The following is a 27748-nucleotide window of genomic DNA, read 5'->3' as shown; positions in this document are numbered from 1 at the left end:
GGTAACATGGGTTGGGCCCACCCACTGTCTCATCACAGGATCAGCCTTCTTCCCAACATCAGTGCAGTCTACAGTGTGCCTACTGACTGCAGCTAAGCACTTCTTCATTAACTAGTTACAAAAGAGACCTCACAAGGCTTTCTATGACAGCTTCGAGAAATTCTGGATTATTTGTTAACATGTGGATAACAAGAATGTTCCCCTCACCTGGTGTGTGTTTTAGTTCATGCCCTAAGATAAAAAATACGATTTCATTCAGACTCAAAATGGCAGATGAATATTAATCTTTACCTCCAAGATGACTAGCAGATTTATAAAGAGAAATTTAAAGAACTTCCACAAGAAATAAGTTACACCACGAATACTGTTATCACTACAAATTTTATTCAGAAACCCATCTTTGTATGTTTTTTTTTTTGTTGTTTTTTAAAAAAAATTCCCCTTATGAACTGGTTTGGTCAATCAACTACAACACTTTCTAGCAGACATAAGGTAAAAATGGCATGGCTCAGAATCGCCCAGATCTTTCGCGATCTCTCGACCGCCTCCTGTCACGCTCCCGTCCGCCGCCGCCTCCACCACCGCCACCGCCACCGCCACGACCACGGTCTCTAGACCGAGAACGACGCTCCCGGGATCGGGATCTTGATCTATGCCTGCAACCAAGGAAAAGAAACAAAACCATGCCATCCAAACCAGAGCATGCAACACACAACCACAACTCACACTTCGAAATGCCACGCATCTCCTCATGTCAACAGCACTGATAAAGAAAAGCGCTGCTGAGGAGACTGCACGTCGTGACCGAGAGGCGCCCTGACTTCAGGTGTTAAAAGTTTCAGGAGAAAACAACATGCAGCTTAGAAACGAACAGGTGTATATACCCTCCACCTTCTGTCTTCTTCTAGAACCGACTCAAAGGATCACAGGAAATCATAATGAAAATGAGCTGGACACATCCCATCTTCAACCCTCACTGACCCCACGCTGCAGGCGCTCAGAGCTACTGTGTCCATCAGGCCGGTTTTTGGGTTGGGGAGAGCAGGGCTGTTTTTCTTGTATGCTTCTTTAATGCTGACCATAAAACAATCACCACCCATCTATTTCCTAATCCAGGTTTAACAGAAGAGGGATGAGAACCTCTCTAGACTCAGGACTCAGTCGGTTCGACTCTGACATCTTGATTTTCTCTGCTCTGTGACCTGGCTGTCGGGCATTTAAATGTAGGATCAGACCAATGTGACCACTAGGCCTGGTTATACCAGTGTCCCGAAGGGAGAATGCCGCCGATCCCAAGACATAATGAAACGCCCTAAAACAACCAACAAAACCAAAAGAAACCCCAATGGACATGAAATATTTAAAGCAAAAGCTTTTCCGACCTGCGGCCCAACACAAATTCATCAACTTGCTGAAAACATTATGAGATTTTTTTGCGATTTAAAAAAAAGTTATCAGGGATCATTACTGTATTTTATGTGTGGCCCAAGCCAACTCTTCTTCCAATGTGTCCCAGGGAAGCCATCCCTGGTCTAAAGGAGGTTACAACATCTAGTCGTCGTCTTCTTCGTAATATCTGGGAGAATAAACTGCATGTCACTTTCTCCACGAGCCTCATGTCTGTGGCCTCCCAGCTAACCGCCCTCTCGCTTGGTTACTAAGGTCTGTCCTCTACTTGAGAAGCTGGATAATGAAGTTACCTGTGTGCAGGTGAATATTCTTCTCCAAAGAGGATATTTTAAAATATGTATTATGTTCTAAGCAAATGCCTTTTGAAAAACAGAAATGACACCTATGTCACATTTTTTTTTTTTTGGAAGAGGGGGTGTGAGGGGAGAAAGAAGCCACCGAGCTTAACGATGGGCACAGGATACTCACTTCTTGCGACGGCGCCCATACAGCTCCCGCCGCAGCTCTCTGGAAATGGGCTTCAAATGCATGAAGTTGCAGAAGCCGCCTCGTGTGCATTCTCTGTGGGTTGGAAGGAGACACTTACTACCTTGTGTGCACACAGCCCCAGACTGCCCTCAGTCACCACGTCACTGGTCACTCCTCACTCACCCCATCTCATACTGACGGCAGCAGGCTTCTCTGAAGTCCGTCACGGGTGACAGCTCGGCATGGATCGGCTGTCCATTAAACCAACGGTTATTCAAGTCAATCACAGCCTTTTCCGCATCTTCCTCACGGCGAAACTGAAAAGACAAAAACAAAAGTGCTTGCCATCCACGCTTTAATGACACTTTCTCAGTTACTGATCCAAGTATGTATCAGAGAGATGTACACACTCAGGGATAAGGTGGAATAGTATTATAGGATAATTTAAAAATATTATAGCATTATAGGAAAATGTAAAATTTTCAATGAGATTAACGTCAAGATAGTCTAAGATTTAGCCAAATGTTGCTTTCATTTTCAAATTCAACTGGTTAAGGGAGCAAATATGGCTATGTAAGCAAAGTTTTATTCACTGAAAAAGAAAAAGAAACCAAACATGTGAGTAAACCTAACTTTTCCTTAGTCCAAACAGCTTCTAACCAACAGGTACTAAATATTCTACACTGGAATAATGATGGCCGTGGTGTACCATCCGTCCTTCAGTTCTGCTGGCTGGGCGCATGTGCAGGCCGGCCACTGCCATACACGACATAGCGGGCAGGCGCCGAGCCAGTGCACCCAAGCCCTGCTGTGCACCCCAGCATCCAGGATCTCAAGGTGCACAGCGGCAGGCACCTCATCCTCGCCTGTCAGCCTTGGCCCTGCACACTAAGCGGCCACACCGCCATCTTGCTCTCGCCTGTCGGCCTCGGCCCTGGCACACTAAGCAGCCACGCCGTCGTCTTGCCCTGGCTCCTACCTTGACGTACACGTTCCCCACCAGGTGGTCTCCCAGGTTGTCACAGACGTTCATCTCCTCAACTTCCCCATACTTCTCCTCCATTTCTGTAAAAACCTCCTGAAGGGAGATCACAGTGGTTTAAGACTCGTTATACATTAAAAAGTGTCATTAGATATAACTCATGTATGTTTACTAGCGGAGAAAATTTTAAATCCTTCCAGACAGATACAGAAGATCAACAGGTGTATCAGTTACAGAGGTCAATTCTCTCACCTCAAAAAATTCATCATAGTGTTCCTGCATCTCAACGTCGCTCACGGCACCTGGAAACAACAGAAATCTTGCTGGTTAGAACATGTTAACTGAGTGAACTCTTGTGCTTAAACTCAAACCGCTACAGTAACACACATGAGATTATCTAGAGAAAAGCCTGGCAGAGCTGCACTCTGCAGGAGCACTCAGGAGACTGAGCCACATGGCTACTTGTGAATGGTGTCAAGTGTGGTGAGATTGTAAATGCCCCCGTGACAGTCTCGATCCTGGCTACTAAAATGTTAAAATCACAACCAGCTTTAATCAGCATCAAAAGGGCCACATTCTCAGAAAGTGTGAGGAAAAAGGTGACTCTCAAACTACCAATTTTTTTTTACCCCCACAAGATGCAGTCTTGCTCTGTTGCCTAGGCTGGAGTGCAGTGGCACCATCTCAGCTCACTGCAACCTCTACCTCCCGGGTTCAAGCGATTCTCCTGCCTCAGCCTCCAGAGTTGCTGGGACTACAGGTGCCTGCCACCAGGCCCGGCTAATTTTACTTTTATTTTTATTTTTAGTGGAGACAGGGTTTCACCATGTTGGCAGGCTGGTCTTGGAACTCCTGACCTCAAGTGATCCGCCTGTCTTGGCCTCCAAAGTGCTGTGATTACAGGCATGAGACACCACACCTGGGCTCAAACTAAGAAATATTAGAACTTTCTTCCTTTTAAGATTTAAAGTAAAGGCCAAGTAAGCACACTGATGTCTTCCCTTCTTCTATAAGTTTAAAATGAAACCTGAAAGCAGGGTCAGTGATTAAAAGCTTATGATGCTCCTAACTAGTCTTTTATGGATGGCCAGCCATGGTATGCTCTCCAGTTCTTCCTGACGTGATTAAAACCCAAGCAACCATGAAGACTCGGTAGGATAGTTACCACTCAACATTACAGTATTGTGGATGCCCTCAAATAAAGGGAATGTTACAATGTTTTGCTGATGAAAGCTTTTTTTTTCTTTTTGAGACAGTCTCACTGTCGCCCAGGCTTAAGTGCAGTAGCACAATCTTGGCTCACTGCAACCTCCACCTCCCAGGTTCAAGCAATTCTCTGCCTCAGCCTCCCGAGTAGGTGGAATTACAGGCACCCGCCACCATGCCCAGCTAATTTTTGTATTTTTAGTAGAGATGGGGTTTCACCATCTTGGCCAGGCTAGTCTTGAACTCTCCTGACTTCGTGATCCACCTGCCTCAGCCTCCCAAAGTGCTGAGATTTAAGGCGTGAGCCACCATGCCCGGCGCAAGCATTCTTATGTTTTATATTCCCAAACTATTTTCATCAGTTTATTCCTCATAATTCACATGTATTAGGCAAAATCATGTCTGTTGCATGGGTAGATTCTGCAAATTTACACTCTATCTCCAACATCATTCTATCAAATTTAATTAATTTTTTTTTTTTTTTTGAGATGGAGTCTCTGTCCACTCTAGGCTGGAGTGTAGTGGTGTGTTCTCGGCTCACTGCAACCTCCACTTCCTGGGTTCAAGCAATTCTTCTTCCTCAGCCTCCCAAGCAGGTGGGGACTACAAGCACGCACCACCACGCCTGGCTAATTTTTGTATTTTTAGTAAAGACAGGGTTTCACCATGTTGGCCAGACTGGTCTCAAACTCCTGACCTCACATGATCTGCCCACTTCAGCCTCCCACAGTGCTGGGATTACAGGGGTGAGCCACTGTGCCTGGCCCATTCTATCAAATTCTATGTTCAAATTCTAGAGTTCTCTAAACCTGAGAAATCACAGAGCTGGTTCATCAACAAACATGTTCAAATCAGCTAGACTAGGGGCTGGCAAAACCCTGACTGGTTTCCACATTGGGTAGGCTCCCTTAGCCCGTGCACCCAACGTGGGCATCTGACTGCTGGCACCAGCGTCTTTGAGCTTGTTCAAAACTTTTTATCTTTTTTTTTTGAGACGCAGTCTCGCTCTGTCTCCAGGCTGGAGTGCAGTGGTGTGATCTTGGCTAATTTTTGTAGTTTTAGTAGAGATGGGGTTTCACCATGTTGGCCAGGATGGTCTTGATCTCTCGACCTTGTGATCCACTCGCCTCGGCTTCCCAAAGTGCTGGGATTACAGGTGTGAGCCACCGTGCCCGGCCCCCTTTTTGTCGTTAAAGATAAAAAATAACTTCTTATTTTCTAATTCTGAGAATGATTTAAGTCCACTTTCTAACCCATCTGGAGCTGTTTTAGTTATTTTTGAACTTCCAGGAAACTACTTTGCTTTCAAACCCAAATTTTATTAAGTGTAACTACTCGGACAGCCTGCCAATCACATCACAGGATATCCCAATTGAAAAGCTACTGGGAATGTACGTTCCTCCCTGAGCAGAAATCAAGTTATAAACGGCCAAAGAAGCCTGTTCCAAAGGGTGGATTTTCCTATTTCAAATTCATTTCCTTTTCCACATCACAAAGAAAGTGAAGAGGAAAAAAATCTCTACACGCTCAAAGTTTTAGCAGCTTTGAGAAACGGTTTTGTGGTGATTATTTTAAACTATTAGCTATATTTATTCTGCTTAAAATGTTTCAATCAAAAGTGACTTGAAAGGCAGAGACAAGTGCATTAAGATATGATTAAAAACTTATTTATGACTCAGCTTATGTTAAATACAACTTGGAAAATAAAGCAGTTTTCTTACAGAAATATCATTCTTAAACTGGGATTGATAGTTAACTTTAACCCATACATTTGATGCTTATTTTTCTACATACTAAAGGGTATGTCAAAAAGAGCCAGTAATTTTAGGTAATTGATTTCTTCCTAAAATGACGAATTAGAATTTCATCTAATTTGTACAATCTGGACCCCAGAATTGGAATATAATTGCTAAACTTTTAGTTTGTAGCATATGCAAAACAAAAGTGCTGTGAACTGCAAATAAAGACACAAAGAAAACTAATACAACATTCTATTGTCAATAAAGCATACACAGTCCCCAAATAAACGATCAGGGCAAAGAATTAATTACTGTAACTTAGTCATCTACTTCCATTCATTTTTATCCCAGGGCAGGATTGTTAACAAAAATTATTTAATAAGTGCATATAGAAACATTTCCCTCCACCTACTGATCTTATTTCCTTAAAAACAAAAGAAAACAAACAAACAAAAAAAACCAGGTATTTTAAACCAAGGGTTACCAAGTAAATCCTGCTACCATTCGACTCAGGGAAAGAAATCTCTACTATCAGGTCAGTATTAGCACTGAAAAGCATTTAGTGTGTTGGCAGGAAAAGTTGACGAGAAAATCTCATCCACACATAGAAATGTGCACCACTGTGCGCAAGGAAGCACAACCCCGAGGCCTCCCAGTGCAGGGCCAGCTCGAGAGGGGATGTCCCTGGGATCATCTACCCTGTGTCGGTTACCCTATTAACTGAGGGGCTCTGGTTCCAGGGTGTGCACAATTTAGGCTTGTAGATATCCAAGGGTACTTGGATTTTTACTGCTTTAAAACAGAATGGTGAATGGGAAGTGTCTGTCTTTGGTTTGGACTTTTTGATTTTAACAAGAGTCCAGGTGTTCATTTTAATTTATCCATAAATGACTGAATTCCAATGATTCTATAGTTGGATGGCTGTAAAAATCAAATTTTAGTTTTCTGAACTTTCCAATCATACTCATCTGTATCTCCTTCTCTAAAAATTATCATTAAGTAAACATTCACAACCTAAATTTAATATTTCCCAGCACAGGAAGAAACTGGTAGAATCTACTGAATGCCCAATTTCGATCTATTTCTAAATGGAGCAAACCAATTCCATCTCCTAGAGTTGGAGACTGTATCCAGGCAGTGTGTGGGCAGAACGGACAATCTTTTCTGCCAAGGGCCTATGTGAGTGGAGCACCCCCACATGGGTTAGACGGGTCAGCACGGGGCTGGTGGGTGAGGAACTCAGGGGTCAACGCAAGCTGCAGACCCTCATTTGGGGAACGCTCTCAGAACAACGCCCTCACAACTAAAGGGTGCACTCCAAAATGGAGTTCAGGGAAAAAAGGCTAATGAGAAATAAAATCTCAAAAAGTAACTTCAAAAGTTTGCTTTTTAAAATTCCAGAAAGAGAGAGAAACATTCAAATATTGTTGCTCTTAAGAGGGAAGAATATGACTCGACGTTTAATTCCGGTACGTTCCCTCTAGGATGATGGCCAAAGTAAAGGAGGAGTGGGGAGCAGCAGCTACAGACTATTTTTTAGAGACGGAGTCTCGCTCTGTTGCCCAGGCTGGAGTGCAGTGGCACGATCTCAGTTCACTGCAACCTCTGCCTCCCGGGTTCAAGCAATTCTCTGCCTCAGCCTCCCTAGAAGCTGGGATTACAGGCATCCGCCACCATGCCCAGCTAATTTTTGTATTTTTAGTAGCGATGGGGTTTCACCATGTTGGCCAGAATGGTCTTGAACTCCTGACCTCATGATCCACCCGCCTCGGCCTCCCAAAGCGCTGGGATTACAGGCGTGAGCCACCGCGCCTGGCCCAGCTCCAGACTGTTTTAAAGGGCACCCTTTCCAGTTACTTTTTCCCTTAACACACGGTGGGAGTTCAAATCTCCAACAGAGGTTTCCGTGGGGTCAGTGGGACAAAAGCTCCTCGCCACCTCTAGTGAAACGTGGTCCTTGACACTAGCACGGCAGACCAGATGGAGTGGACGCTGAGCTCTGACACGCAAGCCCAGGGAACCGGGGAAGGAACTTGTATGAACTTACAGCGCAAACCGTCAGCAGACTGGGAAGAGTTTTGAGGGTTACGGTAAATGTTCAAGAGGGCAATGGTCTGAAATACAAAACGCAACAACTTTATATTATGGAAAATTAAAGGTAAACACTTAACCGGCTGCCTGTGGCAAGTGCTCCAGTTGAGGTTCGGTGCTGAAAAAAGAGCAAGTTATTTTCCTGAGAAGCAGGGGCGTTTTCCTAGTCGGCGGCTGTCTTGAAAGCCCTGACACTGCGGTCTCACAGAGGTCTCATGATATGCCATCTTGTACTTCTGCTCACAGAGCGTGAAAACTCTCCTTTCCAAAATTCCAATCCAGGTAAAAGCACAAATAGTTCGCCAGGCTAGCACCAAAATGTTCTCAGATGTGACAGAAAATTTTTAATGAACTCGGAAAGAATAATGCTTACATAAACTGATGGAAAAAATTACTGTATTAGAGAAATACAATTGTTACATATCATGAAATCTCCACTTCCTGGAGGAAAAATTATAATGGTGAAATAAAACCCACACTTATTGGGCAACTTACCTTATTGATTCCTTAATATTCCTAAGAGTTTTAATTTTACAGAAAGAACTTAATAAAGGCCAGGGGTTCAGTCACTGTAAAGACCAATGAACGGCTCAAAATGTTCAAATCCATTTCACATGGACGGACCTGCTCTCATGACAAATGTCAATCAATGGAGGTGGCCGGGCCAGTGACCTTCCCTAGAAGGGAAAAGCCTCCTGAACGTGGCCAAGTATCAAGTTCTTGCTGTGTGCGCCAAGGAGTTCCAGCACCTTGTCCTGTTTGCAACAGCTCTATGTCAGCAGCTCAGAAGCCAACATTATTTGTCTCAATTAAGAGTGGGCTCTTTAACACCATTGTTTTAAAAAAATTTCTCCAACTGTGGGACTTACAGTGTGAGCCGTCAGCCGTCTGTGCACTGTTTTGGGGATTACGATAGATGTTTTGAATCAAGATGGTCTGCGGGGAAAAAAAAATAAAAAGGGGAATTCTACTGGCTGCTGTGCATATATTAGACAATTGCAAAGAGACAATTTGTTTGCAAATGGCTAAACGTTTGTTTTTTTCCCGCAAGTCAGACACTTGTCTTCTGAAGAGTACACCAAAACCATCATATTATGAAAACAGAGTTTGAGCAGTGACTTGGGTCAAGTCAGCCAGCAACCAAGAAGGAACTGTATCGTTTTCAGTAGTCCCACGTTTTCAATGTTAAAGTGTTTAATGCAAGATAAATAATAGAATAGTAACATTTTCTTGTCCTTCAAGCTAGCAGACACCAATATGTGGAAAAATTCACATGATAATCATATTCCTCACACAAGATTTTTGAAAACCAAATGTGTCACTCAGCTGTCTGCAGTACATCAAGTTCTCTGGTCTCCTAGCAAAACAGGCACACCAAACAGGTTTGTCAACTGTCATGGACACCCGGCTCTGATTTACACTTTCTTGGTGGGATCTCTGTTTACATAATACAATAGCTTAAAACATTTGCTCTTTTCCGATCCTTCTTTTAAGGAAAAAAAATCCTTTTAGCCCTTGTGCTTTAAACTGGATCAGGCAGACTTGAAACCTTACACTGTACCGTTCTTCTTAAAATCAAGTTGTCTGAAAAAACAAACCATGTTTAAGTTAGTAGGCTAATATATTACATGAATCTTAATGTCCATATCACTGTAAGCAGCTTATAAAAAAACCCACCCTGAATTATGATTTACAAGCTAAAGCAATCACTCGCATGATTTAGAAAAATGAATTTTTAGTCTCAACAATATCCATGTGAAGCAGTTTTGTAAGTGGTGGTTTTGCAAAACCAGCCAGCTCCAGTTCTAGCCCTGTTTAAAAGGGAGTGGTTGTTATGAAGAGTCCCTCAGTCAAAGGTGTGCAGCTGGGAAGCCCACCTAAGAGGGAGGTCTGACCAACTGTCCACACTGAACCACTAAGACTCAAATAGGCACCTGCATCAGGGCCCCATCTCTCCCCTAAGCCGTCAAGTATTGCCCTGAGTCAACTGAACTCAAGCCTGGGAAGCCTCCCAAAGCTGACCCGACTCAGCTTTGAATTGAAATGACCGTAGCATGACAACTCTGATGAAAAGCTAAACTGAGCCCAATTATTCAACAGTAAAATTCAGTTGGTCTCACTCAGGCATTCTGGCAGTGGCTATTTAATAAAGGAAGCTTAACGTGAAGAGGTAATGCAGTCTAATGGGAAAGCCAGCGGTGGCTAGGATTGTCTAAAACCAACCCAAACAAACCCACACATCAAACTAGGATGCTTAAGCTGACACATACTACTGACCCCATCGAGCTCCAATGGGCTCTCCCCACCTCTGATGTGGAGCACCTAAATTAACTACATTTCACATGCTCAGGTAATCTATGATCCAGAAAAACATAAAGAAAGTGCCTCCAGCCAGATTAAAGAAAACTTTTAGAATAGGGAACAGTTGATTTCTCTCGGCCCAACACTTGGGACACTCCCCAGAATCAAAGAACTGGGTGAGCACCTAAGATGCTTGGTTATAGCACAATCCACAGCCACTGGTTTAGTTAGGGGAGACTCGGTTCATACATCAAAACATTAAGGAAAACCCAATTACAATACGCAAAAAATTTCAAACTGCTTCTCCAAGATTTTGAAATTCATAAAAAGAAACACATTTTCAGAGCTATCAAAACATAGACTGCTGTTGTACTAACCACTTGGTAATTAGGATGATGGAAGGAAAAGACACCATCCTCTTCCCTTCTAAAAACGCCGTGTGCTATGGGGTCGTCCATGGGCTTCAACCAGAAAAAACCCACGTTTCCTTCTCCCAGCTCACTTCCACCACATGGTAGATTTTCTTAAATGCTGACAGGAACACGTATACAGACAGATGTGAGCTCAGAGGCAGATGTGAGCTCAGAGGCAGAGCTGGCAGCTCCCGGGGGCTACACACTATAGCTACTCAACAGCTCAGAGGCTGCACATTTAGACTTCAATGCTGGGTTAGAAGGAGCTCCCCAGCTCTCCATCTGGAAAGATGTGGGCACAGATTTTCAAATTTCAGGTTTTCTCATCAACTTGGGCACAAGTTTTCTGCTCCTATTAGAGGTGCCTTCTCCCTTTAATCCATAAGTGATCCTTTATAGTGTACAAACGTTTGCCTTTTCTTCAATTAACCAAAAATAAAACTATCAAAAATCACAACTTTTGATTGAACTGAACTCAGAGCAGATCCAAGCCCAAGATAACAGGCACTCCTCAACTAACTTAACAGACCTGCTATGAGTAGTTTACGGCCCACTTTCTACCTTTCAGTTTCATTTTTCATGTTTCCATGACACGACACAACTCGCTGTTTCCTCAACTAGTGATGGGAAAGTGAGGACGTAGCTAGGGAAACTGGAGCAGCAAGATGGGCCTGGTGACAATCATGCCAGCTTTTAAGGTGGCTCCATCACCTCTATTGCCTGGAGACAGCAAAGAGCAGAAAGCCCACTCCGTGTCCACTGGTGCCTGGAAGAGGCTAAGCCAAGGCTGGCATGGCCACCCCCTCTGGACCCATGTCCATTACAGGGGGTAGGGAAGATGGCAGGGCAGCAAATATCAGGCACAGCCAACACACGAACATCAAAAACTAACTTTTAAAGTTTCTCTAATGATAAAAACAAGGAGTGGTGGTTTCAGGCCTTCCACTGGAAGTGGCTCACCTGCCTCACTCTCATTAAATAGAAGAACACACTTATTAACACAAATGGAAAATGCAACCACTAGAGAAAAAATGTAGAAATTAACTGTCTTTGAAAAGAACATGAAGTTTTTATAATTTACATAAAAAAAAAAAAAAAAACAAAGGGCAAACAAACCTGGCTAAACGTCGGTTTATTGTGCAACCGAGAGCACCTGTCTCCATGACGACATGCTCCAATTTTGAAATAAAATGAACAGTTGACTCTGTAAGGGAAAATAAGAGCTGATTATTTTGCTGGGAAGATATCAAACACATGGAAATATGTCAGCAGCATGACACATACTATCAAATTACTTTTAACCTTTCCGAAACATGACACAGACTTTTTTCCGTGGTGTTAAGCACCTCCTCTTCCTTGCTGTATTTTAGGATAACTTAACTTCAACTTCCCCTTCTTCAAACACAGTACCCGTTCAACAAAGACTGTTCTAACTGGAACCTGCCTCCTCCTCATTCAAATCCCCTCCACATTCCTAACTGCACAGCTGTTCTGTTTTTTTCTTAAAGCGAGTACTAAATTAGTGTAAAACTAAATGTAACTTTAGCCTAAACTTAACTAAATGTTCTCTAGTTCTCCACGATGAAGTTCTCTCTTGAAAACACTGGTGTAGTGAGGGTTAAGATCCCAACTCTGCTACCAGCTGCTTGGGCTTGAGCAAGTCACCCTAGCTCTCAGATGTCATCTGTAAATGATGACAACGCCAATGTGGCACTGTTGGGAGAGTCAGAACGTATGTGTGCTTCACATATGGTGCTCATGAAGTGCTATCATTATCTAAGGAAAATGGAAAACGAAGTTGAGAATCTCTCTAAACCCATGACACCAGACCAACAGGGAGTTTCAAAAAATAGGTCTGAAGTAAATCAATTCTCCTGGTCTCAATACACTGAAAACAAGCTATTAGGGGACTGACCAAACCCCACCTTAGGAATCACCTAACGTCACCTTCTGCCTCTATTGCAAAACCCTTCCTTAATACTGTTCAAATACGCTGACAATCCAGATCCATATCCAATGGAACCAGCAATCATGCCGGTGTGCCAGCAACGTAAGGGAGGGAAGCTGATCTCTGATGAATTAGGACATCTTACTAGACAGACTCCATTCAAATTCAATTTTTTTCTTTTTTACCAAGTGCCATTATGTTTTAAACAGTCAATCCAGAGTTAAGATCGAAGGGCCTCAACCTCAGTGACATTTGATGGACCATGAAGACTGACTAGCCACTGATTTATCAGGTAGCAGTAAAGATGGGAAAGTCTGAATTTATCAGGAGAGGAAAGTGATCATATATACTTGTAAACTTATCGGTCTTGAGATTATCTAACTTGATTAGACAATAGCATATCTTTAGGAAGGCATCTAAAAATAAAGAAAGCTTATTTAAAAACTACCTCAGAATGGGCAAGACCTGGGCCTCAGCAATTAATATCCAATTATTCCATACAATTAAACCACAGACAAGCTATTAGGATATGCTTGAATCTAGAAAACATCTATAACTTCAAACATAAGCTGAATATTTTTAACTGGTAGAGACCCATATTCTATTCTTAGCTTAAATAATAATTAAAACAAAGTTAACAGGAACCAGCAGCTTCATTTTTTAGGAGTTGATCCTGTTTCCTGGAAGCTAAAACCCCACGTCTCCCTGAAAAGAAAACACAAGTCACCTAGATTAAATAATCGACTTTTCTGAATTAAAACCATGATCTTTACAGTATAGCCCAATAGGTTGAAATGTGGTTGCTTATAGCAGAAATATAGGGAGACAGACTTTTATAAGACAGAAGTCATGCCACATGCAAATATGAAAAGGCAAAATTAAGGATGCCCCAATCCTATATGTGTTAGTTCTTCATCCTAAACTCAGAAGAGCCTCTTGTTCCACTAGAGCTGGTCTATTCATTCACCAAGATCATACCGTGAGTTCCTTAAGGATAATATCCAAATTTTCCCCATGTTTAAGTCTCCAGAAACTGGCCTATAGTTGACCCCCACTCAATGTTTCTGAAGTGACTATAACTGGTAGATTTTGGCTTAAAATTTTGCCAGAAAAGAAATATAGCCTCCTCATCCAAACAACACAGGAGATTCTACCATGTGTGAAGAGGACATTTTACAAGACAGACTCCATCCTGGAAAAGAGAAACATTTTAAATAGTTTTTGAAAAAAGTGGTTCTAAAAACATCTATGACAAATTTAGGGGTTTATCATTAAAAACATAAAGTCATGTTAACTTTGTATGGCACTGAAGAATGCCAAGATAACTACTTGAAGAGGAGATTAAGCCAGATGCTGGGTCTTTAGATTTTCAAAGTAACAATTATCCTTCAAACGTCTGAAAACATTCCCTTTAGTCTAAACTACAGCCAACTCACTGGAAATTAATACGTGCCAAGGTGGTAATTATACAAAGCTGAAATTAAATGTTTTGCTTTTAACCTAACGATTGATTAGGGAAGGCATGCAACCTTAAGGAAAAAATCGAAAGATTTTTTTCCTTAAATCAGAACTGTGTCTTCAAGAAGTCACCGACTTACAAGTTTTCAACTTAGACGATGGGTTTATCTGGGCATTAAAGGCATTTTCGATTCATGATGGGTTTATCGGAACGCAATCCCAACGTAAATCGAGGAGCACCTGCATTTTAAGAGCGGATCACGTCTCTTGTGGTTAGACAGTTAATCCAGTAGTCTCCACCATACTTTTCCTTGTCATATGTCCTTATTGCCGGCCCCGTGGTCGCTTAAACAGGCAAGAGGCTGGCTAAGTGGATAAAACACCAACGCTTAGGACCCTAAGTTAGATAAGTGACTGAATACTGGCAAGGCTGGTACCAGAGCTTGTTCGACACAGGACATTCACAGCTCAAAGTTGGAGTAAACGTGTCCACATCGAAAAGGCCCGGATGCTCCAGGCAACTTTCAGCGTCGCTCGAGGCGGCTTCCGGGAGCCGGCGGCTCGGAGGCCCGGACGTCGGGCGATCAGCCAGTCCAGGCCTCAAAGCGGGAGAGAGCTCCGCCGCGGCGCCCCGAAAAGAAGCCCCATTCATTTGCCCCGCTCCGTTTTTCCGCCGCGCGGCCCACGAGGCGGCAGCGGCGGCGCGCGGATCCGGAGGGCGCGCAAGGGGCCGGAAGGGCCGCCGCTCCTTCCCGCCGCCGGGCCCCTCCCCCCGCCGCTGCCGCGCCGGCCCGCCTGGGCCTCCCCGGTCGCCCTGCCGCCGCCTCAGCCACCCCGCGTCCCGATCGCGCCCAACCCCCGGCAGGGGGTCCCACTCACTTGTCTTTCTCGGTGCCGAAGATGGAGGCCAGATACTCCGCCATTTCCCACCCGCCGCCGCCGCCGCCGCCGCCGACACTGCTGCCGACGCCGCCGACCCTGCCGACGCCCGCGGGAGACGTCACCCGGACGCGACGACGCTCTTCCCCGCCCCGACGTGGCAGCGCTACCCAATCAGGCGAGGTGCTGCCTGAGCGGGGGCGGGACGCATGCGCGTAGGGAGCACGTAGTGCGCGTGGAAAGCTCCGCCTTTTTGGTTTTGGGAACCCGCGCCCTCTGCCGGTTGCCTCCCTGCCCGGCCCTCTCCTCGCTGGCCCGCCCGCCCTCTCCTCGCTGGCCCGCCCTCCCGCCCGGCGCTGGCCCGCCCTCCCGCCCGGCGCTGGCCCTGCTGGGTCCTGCGCGCCGGGGACTGGGGGCCGGCAGTGCAGACCGAACCCGGGGCCGAGGGGCTTCTCCACAGAGCCGCCTGGGGCTCGGCGCGGGGCGCTCCGCTCGACCCCAGCTAAGGGAGCATTAGGAAGTGCGGGCGTCCCCCTCCCTGAACCCTTGTGGGGCGGGAACCGTCGACCTAAAAGAAAAAAAAAAAGCTGAGGCAAACTTGATATAAGTAGAGAGGTTATTTGGACCGAGTTTGAACATTGCAGCCTGGGAGCATAGCTTCGAGTTGCCCTGAACTCGAAGGATTCGCAAGTGACGAGTGGGTTTATAAAGCTTAAGAGGGGGGCAGTTCTTAAATTGCTCACCAAGAATTTACGTGAAAATAACAGAAGCTATTGATTGGCTGTACGTTGTTGTTTGTATAATGATTCCAGGAAAGGAAGTTTATGGGTGAAGGCAGCGGGTCCGGAGCAACAGTGCCTTTAAACAATTGCCAGGCACGAGTGGGGACCATGGAAGCCCCATAGACGTGTCTCTCAGAGCCGGTTTAACCTCGCACACCTCACACAGCTCGGACCTCTGTGTTGCTTTTCTTTTCTCACACCCCGCTCTTCACCCTCCCCGAGCGCCTGCCAGGTGCGACCCCCCACGCCCCCCCGGGGCCCTGCACTCTTGCAGTTGCCTGGCCAAGGCCACCCACAGGTGGAGCTGGAAGGCCAGTGACCTGCCTCTGGGATACCCTTTCAGTCCCCTCAGGTCACAAGGCTGGAACCATTCCGTTGGAAGGGTTCTATTCCTCTCTCTTGCGTTATAACCCCGTCAAGCAGCCATTTTCATCTGGTTTCCCACATTCATCAACTCACCTTCGATTTACCTAATTTCCAACGCAACTATCAACTCTGGTTAGGAAGAAGTCAGAGACAGGGCCTGCTTCACTTACCTCCTCCACAAGATGAGCCCCAGGCTGTGGGGCAGGATCATGGGGTCCTCTTAGCTCGGCTAGAGCTGAATGCTGAGCCCATGTGTTTGGGCGGATTTGCGTGTTAGAATTGCATTTCTCTTGTCAACAGAGCATCTTGCTACCTGGGAAAGATGAGCCAACTGGAAACCTGTGTTAGAAACAGTAGGGCCTCGGAGGTGTAAACCAAAAAGCATCTGAGACAGGGCTCCATCAGTTTAGAAGTTTATTTTGCCAAGGTTAAGGACAATGCCTAGGAGGAAAACCACGGTATCACAGAAACAGTCTGTAGTCTGTGCCTTTCTCCAAAGATGACTTTGAGGGCTTCAGTATTTAAAGGGGAAAAGTGGGCTGGAGGGGAAAGCGGAACAGTGTGGTAATCCACACGTTGCAAGAGAAAAGAAGCAGGTCGAGAACAGTCGACTGTACAGCTCACACTCAGCAAATCAGCACTTTACATAAGAGAAGCAGCTGTTGAACCTTTTATCTGTAGCCATCTGCTTAGGAACCAAAGGAAAGGCAGCTGCTTACATCACTCAGCTTTCAGCTCTTTCTTTTCCTTTTGGCAGAGGGAACTGGGATCCTGAGTTTTATGTTCCTTTTGCAGAGGTGAGGCCAGATAAGTGATAAGACAGATGCCAGTCCAGCAGGTGGTCATGTCCAGAGCATGCAGCCTCGGGACACGGTCTGGGAACAGACTGCTGCAGAGTTGGAAGCTGGCAAGAGGGTGTCAGCTGTGAAGTCCCTGGGGTGGGGGAGAAGTGGTCGGAGAAATCAGAGGTAAAGTCTATGCGTGGGAACTGAACTGAAATCCACAGCTCTATAACAAGGTATTAATCTGGTTACTAGAACCAGGGTAGATGATCAGACCAGGGCCACCAGTACCATCCACCCATTTTTCCTGAGAAAAGAAAAATACGGCAGTCTGAGCTCTGAGGTGTGCAGAATGATCAGGCCCAGAGAGGCAGGAGCGTGGGACTTCACTCAGCGCCCCTTCCACCATAGAAGCAACTGTCCAGGGCAATTATTTGATGGAATTTTTGCTCCTGACAGGCTGCCTCACCCATTATCTTTATGTTCACATGGAATTAGTGATACTAAGAACAATGCATAGCCAATCAGCACCTTCTGTATTTTAATGCAAATTCTTGCTGACAACTTAGGGACTGCCTCTTCCTTTTCCTTAAAAAACCACTGTAACTGCTGCTAATAGGAACATATGTTCAGGGCAACCTAGGGGTATGTGCCCAGGTAGCCATCCTCAAGCTTTAGGCTCAAATAAACTCTATACTTAATCATATTTTCTGAATTTCATTATTTGAGGTTGACATTTTGGCGACCCAGATAGGACCTGAAGCAGGCCTTCAGGGATTGCCACTACTTCATCAATAGTTGGAGCCTTGGTACCAGCACAAATGACTGTTATTTACTCCACCTCACTGGGGCTGGCAGGGTCTCTGGTAAGGCCGGTCTTGGGATCTGAATCCTTCCAGCTTAGTTGAAGATTGAGACTTCTTACACACTAATAATTTGATAGGGTTGGAACTGAAGCTCTACTGGAAGGTAGAAGTTTCCATTTTTATTCTCTAGAGATTCTGTTGACAGCAGATTTGTGATTTTCACTTCTCTCTGAGGTTTTACTTATCTCTTTAGAGTTTGCAGCCTTTTCTCTCATTCGAAATGTGGTCAAGGAGAGAGTGTCATCTTTAAAACTGGCCACATTCTGAAACTTAGTTCAATTGACAAATTTAAGCATTTTTTTTTTTTTTTTTTTTTTTTTTTTTTTTGAGACTGAGTCTCACTCTGTCACCCAGGCTGGAGTGCAGTGGCATGATCTCGGCTCGCTGCAAACTCTGCCTCCCGAGTTCAGGCAGTTCTCTGCCTCAGCCTCCCAGGTAGCTGGGATTAGAGGCACCTGCCACCATGCCCTGCTAATTTTTTGTATTTTTAGTAGAGATGGGGTTTCACCATCTTGGCCAAGCTGGTCTTGAACTCCAGATCTTGTGATCCAGCCACCTTGGACTCCCAAAGTGCTGGGATTACAGGAGTGAGCCACCGTGCCTGGCCACTTTCTTCTTTAGTGACCAGAATTCCTCCCCTTAGGCATTTTTGTCATTCAGAAGGAAAATCTAAATTATGGGCACTTGTACTTCTAAAGGAGACATCCATCTGCAGAAACGGCAGCTGGATTCATGTACAATACTTATGGTGCCACCTTCTGTCAATATCTAGAAACATGGTCTCACTTAACCCATGAAGACCCCAGACTACAATAGCTAAAATGTGGTGCCTTTAAAATACCTAAATTAGTTTGTGCACTCAATAGGAAAAAGCTGCATCTAAAATTTAAAAACTGAGAGAGCTACTTTTCAACAATACTTAGAAGCTCCTAAAAGAAGTTCTGATGGTCATTTCTTCACAAGAAGAAGACAAAAGATTATCTGAAACTATTTCATTTTTTGTTTGTTTTAAGACAGAGTCTGGCTCTGTTACCGAGGCTGGAGTGCATTGGCGCCATCTTGGCTCACTGCAACCTCCGCCTCCTGGGTTCAAACGATTCTTCTGAGCTGGGATTACAGGCGCCCCCCACCTTCCCCGGCTAGTTTTTTTTTTTCTTTTTTTTTTTTTGACACAGAGTTTCGTTCTTGTTGCCAAGGCTAGAGTGCAATGGCGCAATCTCAGCTCCTTGCAACCTCTGCCTCCCGGGTTCAAGCGATTCTCCTGCCTCAGCCTCCCAGTAGCTGGGATTACAGACACCTGCCACCCTGCCTGGCTAATTTTTTGTGTTTTTAGCAGAGACCAGGTTTCACCATGTTGGCCAGGCTGGTCTCGAATTCCTGACCTCAAGTGATCCACCTGCCTCAGCCTCCCAAAGTGCTGGGATTGCAGGCGTGAGCCATCATGCCCAGCTGTATCTCTCATTGTTTTACTTCTCCTAAGAAAACCAAATTCATGGTATTCTGAAGACCAGAGATGATTCAACAGGCAACAGCAGTTATATAAATTGATGACTTGACTGAGGTCTCATTTTTGCCACCCTGCGATGCCATCCCAATTTGGCTTTTGGCTTTCTTCACTGAAGGAATTCACAGAGATTCCTCACTGAGAGGTATCCTTCCCTGATATAATTTGGATATTTGTCCTCACCCAAATCTGACATTGAAATATCATCCCCGACATTGGAGGTGGGGCCTAGTGGGAGGTGGTTGGCTCACGGTGGTGGATTTCTCGTGAATGGCTTAGCACCCTCCCTTTGGTGCTGCCCTCACGATAGTGAGTGAGTTCTCGTGAGATCTGGTCGTTTAAAAGTGTGTGGCACCTCACCTGCCACTCTCTCCCTCTCTCTCTCTCGCTCGTGCTTTCCCTTTGTGACATGCCCTCTCCTCCTTTACCTTTTGCCCTGATTGTCAGCTTCCTCAGGCCTCCCTAGAAGCTGAACAGGTGCCGGGACCATGCTTCCTGTAAAGCCTGCGGAACCATGTGCCAATGAAGCTTCTTTTCTTATACATTACCCAATCTCAGGAATTTCTTATTTTTATTTATTTATTTATTTATTTATTTATTTATTTATTTATTTATTTTCATGCAAGATAGGTTCTTCCTCTGTCACCCAGGCTAGAGTGCAGTGGCACGATCATGGCTCACTGCAGCCTTCTCCTCCCAAGGCTCAGGTGATTCTCCCACCTCAGCCTCCCGAGTGGCTGAGACTACAGGCGTGCACCACCATGCCTGGCTAATTTTTTTGAATTTTTAGTAAAAATGAGGTTTCGCCATGTTGCCCAGGCTGGTTTTGAACTCCTGGGCTCAAGCCATCTGCCCACCTCGGCCTCCCAAAGTGTTGGGATTACAGGCGCGAGCCAGTGCAGCCAGCTGGTTATTTCTTTATAGCAACGCAAGAATGGCTTAATACATCTCCCTTCCCCTATGTGGGACAAGGCCATCTGATAATTAACCTTCCTAGCAACTCAGGACTAAGCTCCTGAACATAAAGGGAGCCAACATAATTTGCATTTTTCCATGAGGCTTTTTTTGAAAGGTCTTGATGAAAAGGGGAGAAATGGGAAAAAAAAAATAGCACAGAGCCATCTGAGTTATGTGAGGTGTGCCAAAGTTACCAGGCCCAGAGAGACAGGAGTGTGGGACTTTTTGTTTTGTTTTTGTTTGAGACAACATAGTGAGACCCTGTCTTTATAAAAAATTTAAAAAAATTATCCAGGCATAGTGGCATGTGCCTGTGGTACCCAGCTACTGAGGACAGAGGATTGCTTGAATCTGGGAGGTTGAGGCTGCAGTAAGCTGTGATCTGTAATCACACCATTGCACTCCTGACTGGGTGACAGAGTGAGACCCTGTCTCAAAAAAAAAAAAAAAAAAAAAAAAAAAAAAAAAAAAAACCCACTGGTGCTAATTGGAGCATGTGTCTTTTCAGGGGAACTTGAATCTAGGCTCCCAGGTGGCCGTCCTTAAGCTTTGGGCTTGAATAAACTTTGTACTTAATCATATTTTCTAAATCTCATTATTTAAAGTTGAGAATTCATTCCTCCCTTCATCTGTTCATCCATATGTCTGTCCTTTCACCCACCTATCCACCCATATATCCATCCACCCATTTGTCTGTTAGTCCATCCATCCATCCATCCATCCATCCATCCATCCATCCATCCATCCACTCACCCAGTCATCCATCCATCCATCCATCTGTCCTTTCACTCACCCATTTATTTGCCCGTCCGTCCGTCCGTCCATCCATCCGTCCGTCCGTCCGTCCGTCCGTCCGTCCGTCCATCCGTCTATCCATCCATCTATCCATCCCACTGAGTCATCCATCCATCCATCCATCCATCCGTCCATCCATCTTATATTTTGGGGGGCATGTCTGATGTGTCATACTGTGGCAGGTGTACAGACACAAATTTGGAAGACAGATCTCCACTTAGAATTCTGCCAGGCACCTCAGCTCAACATATCTCCAGCTGACTTCATTTTATCCTCCTCCTCCCATCTCTTGACCTTCTGTTCAAGCATTTAGTAAATGCCAGTCATCCACAGCCTGAGCCCACCTGGGTTGCCCTTAGTTGTCTGACTCACATCCATTCTAATTCCTTGGCTTCTCACAACCATCTCTGCTCCTTTTCCTCCTCTCGGCCATTCCTGAGTGTACCTCGATCACTACAGCAGTATCTATGCTGTTTCCTCCTTTTCTAGGTGACCATTTGTCCTTCTGCCAGAGGGATCTGTGGGAAATACAGATTTGATCCTGCTATTTCTTGCTGGGAGCCCTCCATGGCTCCCAGTCCCCGGAATGCGGCGGGCAACTTTCAGCTCCTGGTCCTGGGAGCCTCCCACCTGTGCACAGTGTGTGCTTCCAGGGCCCATGCCCACTCCCTCCTTCCCAGCATTCCAGTTTGGCCCTTGAGGCCTCCTTGGAGTCATCTCTCCCTCCCAGATGTGCAATGCATTTTGGGTTCTCACAGCTTCCCCTCCTTACCTGCAAAGGTTGAACAGACCTGGATCTGATATCCTGCTTTGCCACTTCCTCCTGCGTGACCTTTGTTATGAAGTTCTCTAGACTTAGGGTTTCCATTGGCTAATGGGATCAGCCAACCTGCCTTCGAGGAGTGGACGAAGCTTGGCACTTAGTAGGCGCCCATGAGGCATCTGAAACCGCCCTTGTTGAATGATGCTCTAATGCAGTGTTGACATCTCTGTCCTACTAGACTGTAGTTGCTTTGAGGAATCCAGTTCTGTCTTTTCATCCTGATTCCATGGTGGGACAGACCCGCAGGCCCTTATCAGCAATTCCAAAAAGCAAAAAGCTGGGAAAATGAAAAGGCTTTTTTTTTTTTTCCTGTAAACTTGGTGCCAAAATTTGCAAAATCTGACCTGACCCGAGGTGTTGGCAGCATCCCAACACTCCCTCTGTTGTAGGCACCTCTGCTGGTTGCTGACATTGTATATGTTTTAATTTTTAAAATGCATTTGTCTTTTTGTGACCTTGGGTTTCATTACACTGTGAATTCATACAAAAAGGGTTACATGTACCCAGTGCTCGCTGTGGGAAGGACACATGGAAACACCCTCTTTGTCCATAGTGCAGAAACCATCAGTGATGTTGGGAAGCCATCAAAAGACAAGCAGCTGGGCTGTGCATGGTGGCTCATGCTTATAATCCTATCACTTTGGGAGGCCGAGGTGGGAGGATTGCTGAGGTCAAGAGTTCAAGACCAACCTGGCCAACATAGCAAGACCCCCTCTCTATTAAAAAAAAGACAAACAGTTGAAAATTTACAATAATTGTGATTACCAAGAGCCATTGAAATATGGAAAACATGAGGCCAGTGGTGTGTGGTGTAGGGAGGGAGATCTTAACCAGGAATGGGTGGAATGGAGTTGGCAATGAAGAAGTCACCATATGCCACGGAGTGGTTTGTTGGTTATGAAAGAAGCTGGAATACAGCAGGAAGAACTGAACTTTAAAGGTGAGTATGAATATTCAAGAAGTGTCATGGTGTAAAACAATCTGCATAGCTGTGGTGGAAAGGCTTCTTTTCTGCTCAGGAAACAGCTGAAAATTACATTGATGGGTTCGTTTCCTATGAAAACCTTAGTCTCAGCCAGGCATGATGGCTCACGCCTGCAATCCCAGCACTTTGGGAGGCCAAGGCAGGTGGATTGCTTGAGCCCAGGAGTTCGAGACCAGTCTGGCCAACATGGCAAACCCAATCTCTGCAAAAAATACAGAAATTAGCCAGTCATGGTGGTGCATGCCTGTAGTCCCAGCTACTCTGGAGGCTGAGGTAGGAGGATCACTGAGCCCAGGGAGGTTGAGGCTGCAGTGAGCCAAGATGGTGCCACTGCACTCCAGCCTGGGTGACAGAGAGAGACCCTGTCTGAAAACCAAAAAACAACAAAACCTTAGTCAGAACAAGTCTGTGGCGCTGATGAGTCAGGCAGCTCCACCTGTGCTCTTTTCTAGGCAGACAGGATGGTTGAGGAATGTCACAACAGGCGTCCAGGAGGAAATGCACGGGATGATGCTGGCCAAAGCTGGCTGTGGTTGGAAAAAGCCACTGGTGTGAATGATGTATGCTAGCTAGTATGCAAGGGAACATATACTGGGAACCCAAGCCATGTTTTCTGCATGGTTTAATAATCCTTTGCATCAGTGCCAGGAATTCACTGCAGATAAGCTGGTCTGGAAGAAAAATGAACATTTTGTTATTTCTGCACAGCTGCTCCACACATTCCCTTCCTGAATGTCTTTTGAAAAGCAGTATTTCTGACATTGACTTTTCACCAATTTGTGAAGGGAGTTTTACACTCCAATAAGAGTGAATGTAAATGCTTTTTTGGGGGGAAGGGGGAATCCTGCCATTAACAGAAGCAGGGCTTCCTAAGTTCACTCACAAGGCTGCCGTTCACACCGTCACAGATGCTCGGACAGAATGGACAGCTCTGCTAACGTGCACTCGGTTGACTGTGTGAACCCCAAACATTTGAGACAGGCCTCAGTTACTTTAGAAAGTTTATTTTGCCGAGGTTGAGGACGCACACCGGTGATGTGGCCTCAGGAGGTCCTGACGACATTTGTCCAAGGTGGTCAGAGCACAGCTTGGTTTTAGATATTTTGGGGAGACCTGAAACATCATTAACACATGTAAGATGAGCATTGGTTTGGTCCGGAAAGGTGGGACAACTGGAGGCAAAAGTGGGACTCAAAGTGGGGAGGGGGTTTCCAGGTCATGGGTAGATGAGAGACAAGTAGTCACATTGAGTTTCTGATGAGCCCTTCCAAAGGAGGCAACCAGATACTCATTTATCTCAGCGAGCAGAGGGGGGACTTGGAGTAGAAAGGGAGGCAGGTTTGCCATAAGCAGCTCCCAGTTTGACTTTTCCCTTTAGCTTCCTGATTTTGGGGGCCCAAGAGATTTTCCTTTCGCAGCTGCACGAGCACTTTGACCTAAAACAATTCTTGAAACCGAACCTGGAGATAAAGCCCATCTATGGCAGAAGAAGGTGATAGCAAACCGCATTATTGACCCTCGCAGTTTATCAACCAAAAGGGGAAGTGGGGAGAACGTCACAGAGAAGAGATGCCGAACCTTGAAATGGGGCACCTCTGTGCCTGCCTTGCATGATGGAGAAATTGCTGGAATAGGCTGAATACCAGTGAGAATGGGAGGGGAAAGGGGAGGGAGATGTGGACCCTGGGGAGCCCCCACAGACTACCTGGCAATAATCTGTGGCCTGCTAATTGCTGGCTTCAAGGACATTTATCAGTGAGCAGGAGGACCCCTGAGTTAGAGAGGTGCTTAGGTGTGGCACTGCTGATGTGGGAGGAAGTGCTGAGAAGCCCATTGACATGGTGCTGCCCTGGGACTTCAGCGACTCTTCTTCAACCCATCCTCCATGCTGCCTCCAGCCCTATGATCTCAGCAATGCATCACTGCTGTGCCACCTTTCCCAAGACCCTCAAGCAGCCGGACGTAGCCTGACTCATTGCATGTATGCATACAGGTGTCAACCTAAAATAATCAAAAGGGCCAGAATCTAGTTTAAGGAGAGTTTATTCAAGTGCAAAGTTTAAGTCCAGCCACCCAGGAAGCACAGATTCCAAAGAATGGAAGTCAGTGTTCTGAAGTGTAGAAGTTTGGGACCACGTGTATAGATAAAGTTTACGGAAGCTTACCAGAATTTCAACATCTTTAGACTTTAATGTGTAGTTTCAATGGTCTGATTAGTCGAGGTGGTCTTTTTCTTTCACGAAAGGTGTATTTGGCCAGGCACAGTGACTCATGCCTGTAACCCTAGCACTTTGGGAGGCCAAGGTGGGTGGATCACCTGAGGTCAGGAGTTCAAGACCATCCTGGCCAACATGGTGAAACCCAGTCTCTACTAAAAATGCAAAAATTAGCCGGGTGTGGTGGCGAGCACTTATAATCCCAGCTACTCAGGAGGCTGAGGCAGGAGAATTGCTTGAACCTGGGAGGCGGAGGTTGCAGTGAGCCAAGATCGTGCCACTGCACTCCAGCCTGGGCAACAGAGCCAGACTCTGTCTCAAAAAAAAAAAAAAAAAAAAAAAGAAGAAGAAAGGTGTATTTAATCTTCCACACTGAAAATGCAACAGTCATGAGGTCTTTGCGCCATCTGGTCTGAGCTGGGTACAGGACAATGAAGGAGGCAGAGATTGATCAGTGATGGGAAGGAGGAGATCTGATCAGAGATCGATCAGTGATGGGAAGGAGGAGATCTGATCAGAGATCGATCAGTGATGGGAAGGAGGAGATCTGATCAGAGATCGATCAGTGATGGGAAGGAGGAGATCTGGTCTCTGGGAGACTGAGGCAGGAGGATTACTTGAGCTCAAGGGTTCTTTTTTTTTGAGACGAGTCTCGCTCTGTCACCCAGGCTGGAGTGCAGTGGCGCGATCTTGGCTCAATGCAACCTCCACTTCCCAGGTTCAAGCGATTCTATTGCCTCAGCCTCCTGAGTAGCTGGGATTACAGGTGCGTGCCACCACGCCTAGCTAATTTTTGTATTTTTAGTAGAGATGGGGTTTCACCACATTGGTCAGGCTGGTCTCAAACTCTTGACCACAATTGATCCACCCGCCTCGGTCTCCCAAAGTGCTGGGATTACAGGTGTGAGCCACTATGCCTGGTCGAGCTCAGGATTTCCAATCCAGCCTGGACAACACAGCAAGATCCTATCTCAAAAAGAAAGAACTATGACAATACGACTTTGCAGCTTTTCAGAACATCATTAACCTTGCAGCTCTTCATGTTTCTCCTAGTCATGTCCAGAACAAGGACCCTGGGGAATAGAGTTAAGCTGTAATCTAAGAAGCAGAATTTGCAAATATGCTATTGACTCAGTCTCCAGGGCTTAACGTCCCCTTTGGTATAATAAATTTAGAGGGTTCTGAAATTTTATTTGCTTTTAAACGACTTTTTTTTTTTTTTTTAAACAGACATTTAGCTTCACTTGAACCTGTGTTTGAAGCTTTAGTGAACATTGTCCTTGGGAGTAAGAAGTACTAGAAAATTTATGGTATGTGGTTATCTTGCTATTTCATGAACTACCGTATTACCATATAAATCAGCTGGAAGCAAGCTGTCATCCTGTTTATGGGATATTTGTTCCACTTAGCATGATGAATTTGGCTGCAGGAATATCAGTATATTTGCCTTTGGAGTCCTACCTCAGACCCCTGATGGGGGCTATGCAATCTATAGTACTTGCTTTTATTTGTTTATTCTGCTGTAAATGGTTCATTTGAATGTTTTGTTTGCAAAAATAGCCTTAATTTTCTCTTCACTGTTTCCATGCACCTTAGAAATAGGACTTCGCAGCCGGTTGTGGTCATACACACCTATAGTCCCAACTACTTGCAAGGCTGAGGCGGGGGTGTGGCAGACCAGGTCTCACTAACGCAGGCCTCCATAACAACTGTTTCAGTACTGACCAAGTGGTTAAGTTAAATACTAAAAGCGGAAAGAGCCAGCGCCCTTACACAAAGGCTGGAATGTAACAAAAGCCCACCAAGAGGTTTGCCCAGGCCTTTCCTGGGCTTTAAAGCACGACAAGATAACAAAGGAATTCTCAACAGGACCCATTTAGGATTAAACAAGTTTTACTGGGGGGTCTGAAGAAGCTCCCCAGGCCTCCACAAACAAGCTTTATTGGAGACTAAAGGAACTCCCTAAACCTCCATGACTTAGCAGGAGGCCAGATCCGGGTGATCACCCCAGCACCTGGACCCAGCTAGATTAATTAAATTCACTGAGGCTCCAGAGGAAGGTCCTCAGGACTCAGACCTTAGTTATAGATCAGAAGTTAATCACTTACGTCTTTAGATGAACGCACACTGACGCGTAGGCATAGAGCTTAGCAGGTATACAGTTCTGGAAAACGCTGTCATTTTGAGTTGTTCTGGTGATAATTTCCAGGCCTTCTCTCTGTAACTGGTTACAGAAATAAAAACTCCGTTCTCTCCCAGTTCATCTGCATCTTGTTACTGGCACATGAGCATAGGTGGTTTACCCTCCGTTTTGGTCTGTTAACAGGAGGATTACTTGAGCTCAGGAGTTCTAGTCCAGTCTGGGCAACAGAGCAAGACCCTGTCCCAAAAAGAAAGAAAGAAATGATGCTGAGTTTTCTGCTCTTTAAATCGATGACTTTGCAGCTCTTCACCTGAAGAGGTGGCATCTGTTTCCCCTGTTTGAGTGCGGTACATCTAGGAGAACGGCTTTGAGCAGTGGTGTGGCAGACGTGACTGTAGGCCAGCCCTGAGCTGAAGCTGCTGGGGACTGCACACTTCCTCTCTCAGCTCTGCCAACTGCTGCAGCGTGCCTGGGCCAGCCCGCTGGAGCACAGAGCCCAGTGCATCGGGACAGCCCACATCAACAAGGCCCACCTGTCTCCACTGCAGGTGCGTGAAGGTGCCTGACTGAGAGTAGACAAACCGCCCAGCAGGTGGCTTTTCAAGCGGAATCACAGACTAGCTCCATCGCTGTG

General features: G+C 45.6%; 1 protein-coding gene across 8 annotated transcripts; it reads right to left on the bottom strand.

Moving 5' to 3' along the window:
- Positions 1-362: 362 nt before the first annotated feature.
- On the bottom strand, positions 363-15015 carry U2AF1 (U2 small nuclear RNA auxiliary factor 1). Of its 8 annotated transcripts, XM_015132802.3 has the most exons (9): positions 14896-15015; positions 11727-11814; positions 8766-8832; positions 7853-7919; positions 3113-3162; positions 2858-2956; positions 2062-2195; positions 1879-1971; positions 363-656 (listed from the first exon to the last, which is right to left on the bottom strand). In XM_015132802.3, the coding sequence occupies exons 5-9, from the start codon at positions 3140-3142 to the stop codon at positions 509-511; spliced, it is 504 nt and encodes a 167-aa protein (XP_014988288.1). In that variant the 5' UTR covers positions 3143-3162; positions 7853-7919; positions 8766-8832; positions 11727-11814; positions 14896-15015; the 3' UTR covers positions 363-508. The 8 variants fall into 8 exon arrangements, with proteins under 8 accessions (XP_014988288.1, XP_002803161.1, XP_077851816.1 ...); XM_002803115.4 differs by lacking the exon at positions 7853-7919; XM_077995690.1 differs by lacking the exon at positions 8766-8832 and having other exon boundaries at positions 7853-8014.
- Positions 15016-27748: the final 12733 nt, after the last annotated feature.

The sequence above is a fragment of the Macaca mulatta genome, chromosome 3 (assembly GCF_049350105.2).
Source record: "Macaca mulatta isolate MMU2019108-1 chromosome 3, T2T-MMU8v2.0, whole genome shotgun sequence".
In the NCBI taxonomy this organism is placed as follows: domain Eukaryota; kingdom Metazoa; phylum Chordata; class Mammalia; order Primates; family Cercopithecidae; genus Macaca; species Macaca mulatta.
Note: the sequence above shows the minus strand (reverse complement) of the source record. Positions and strands in the feature narration are given on the sequence as shown.

Coding starts and splice junctions, on each gene's coding strand:
- U2AF1 (XM_077995687.1), bottom strand. CDS start 14,939: ATGGCGGAGTATCTGGCCTCCATCTTCGGCACCGAGAAAGACAA. Junction 11,815..14,895: donor TTCGGCACCGAGAAAGACAA/GTGAGTGGGACC, acceptor TTTCCCTTACAG/AGTCAACTGTTCATTTTATT. Junction 8,833..11,726: donor ATAAACCGACGTTTAGCCAG/GTTTGTTTGCCC, acceptor TTTTCCCCGCAG/ACCATCTTGATTCAAAACAT.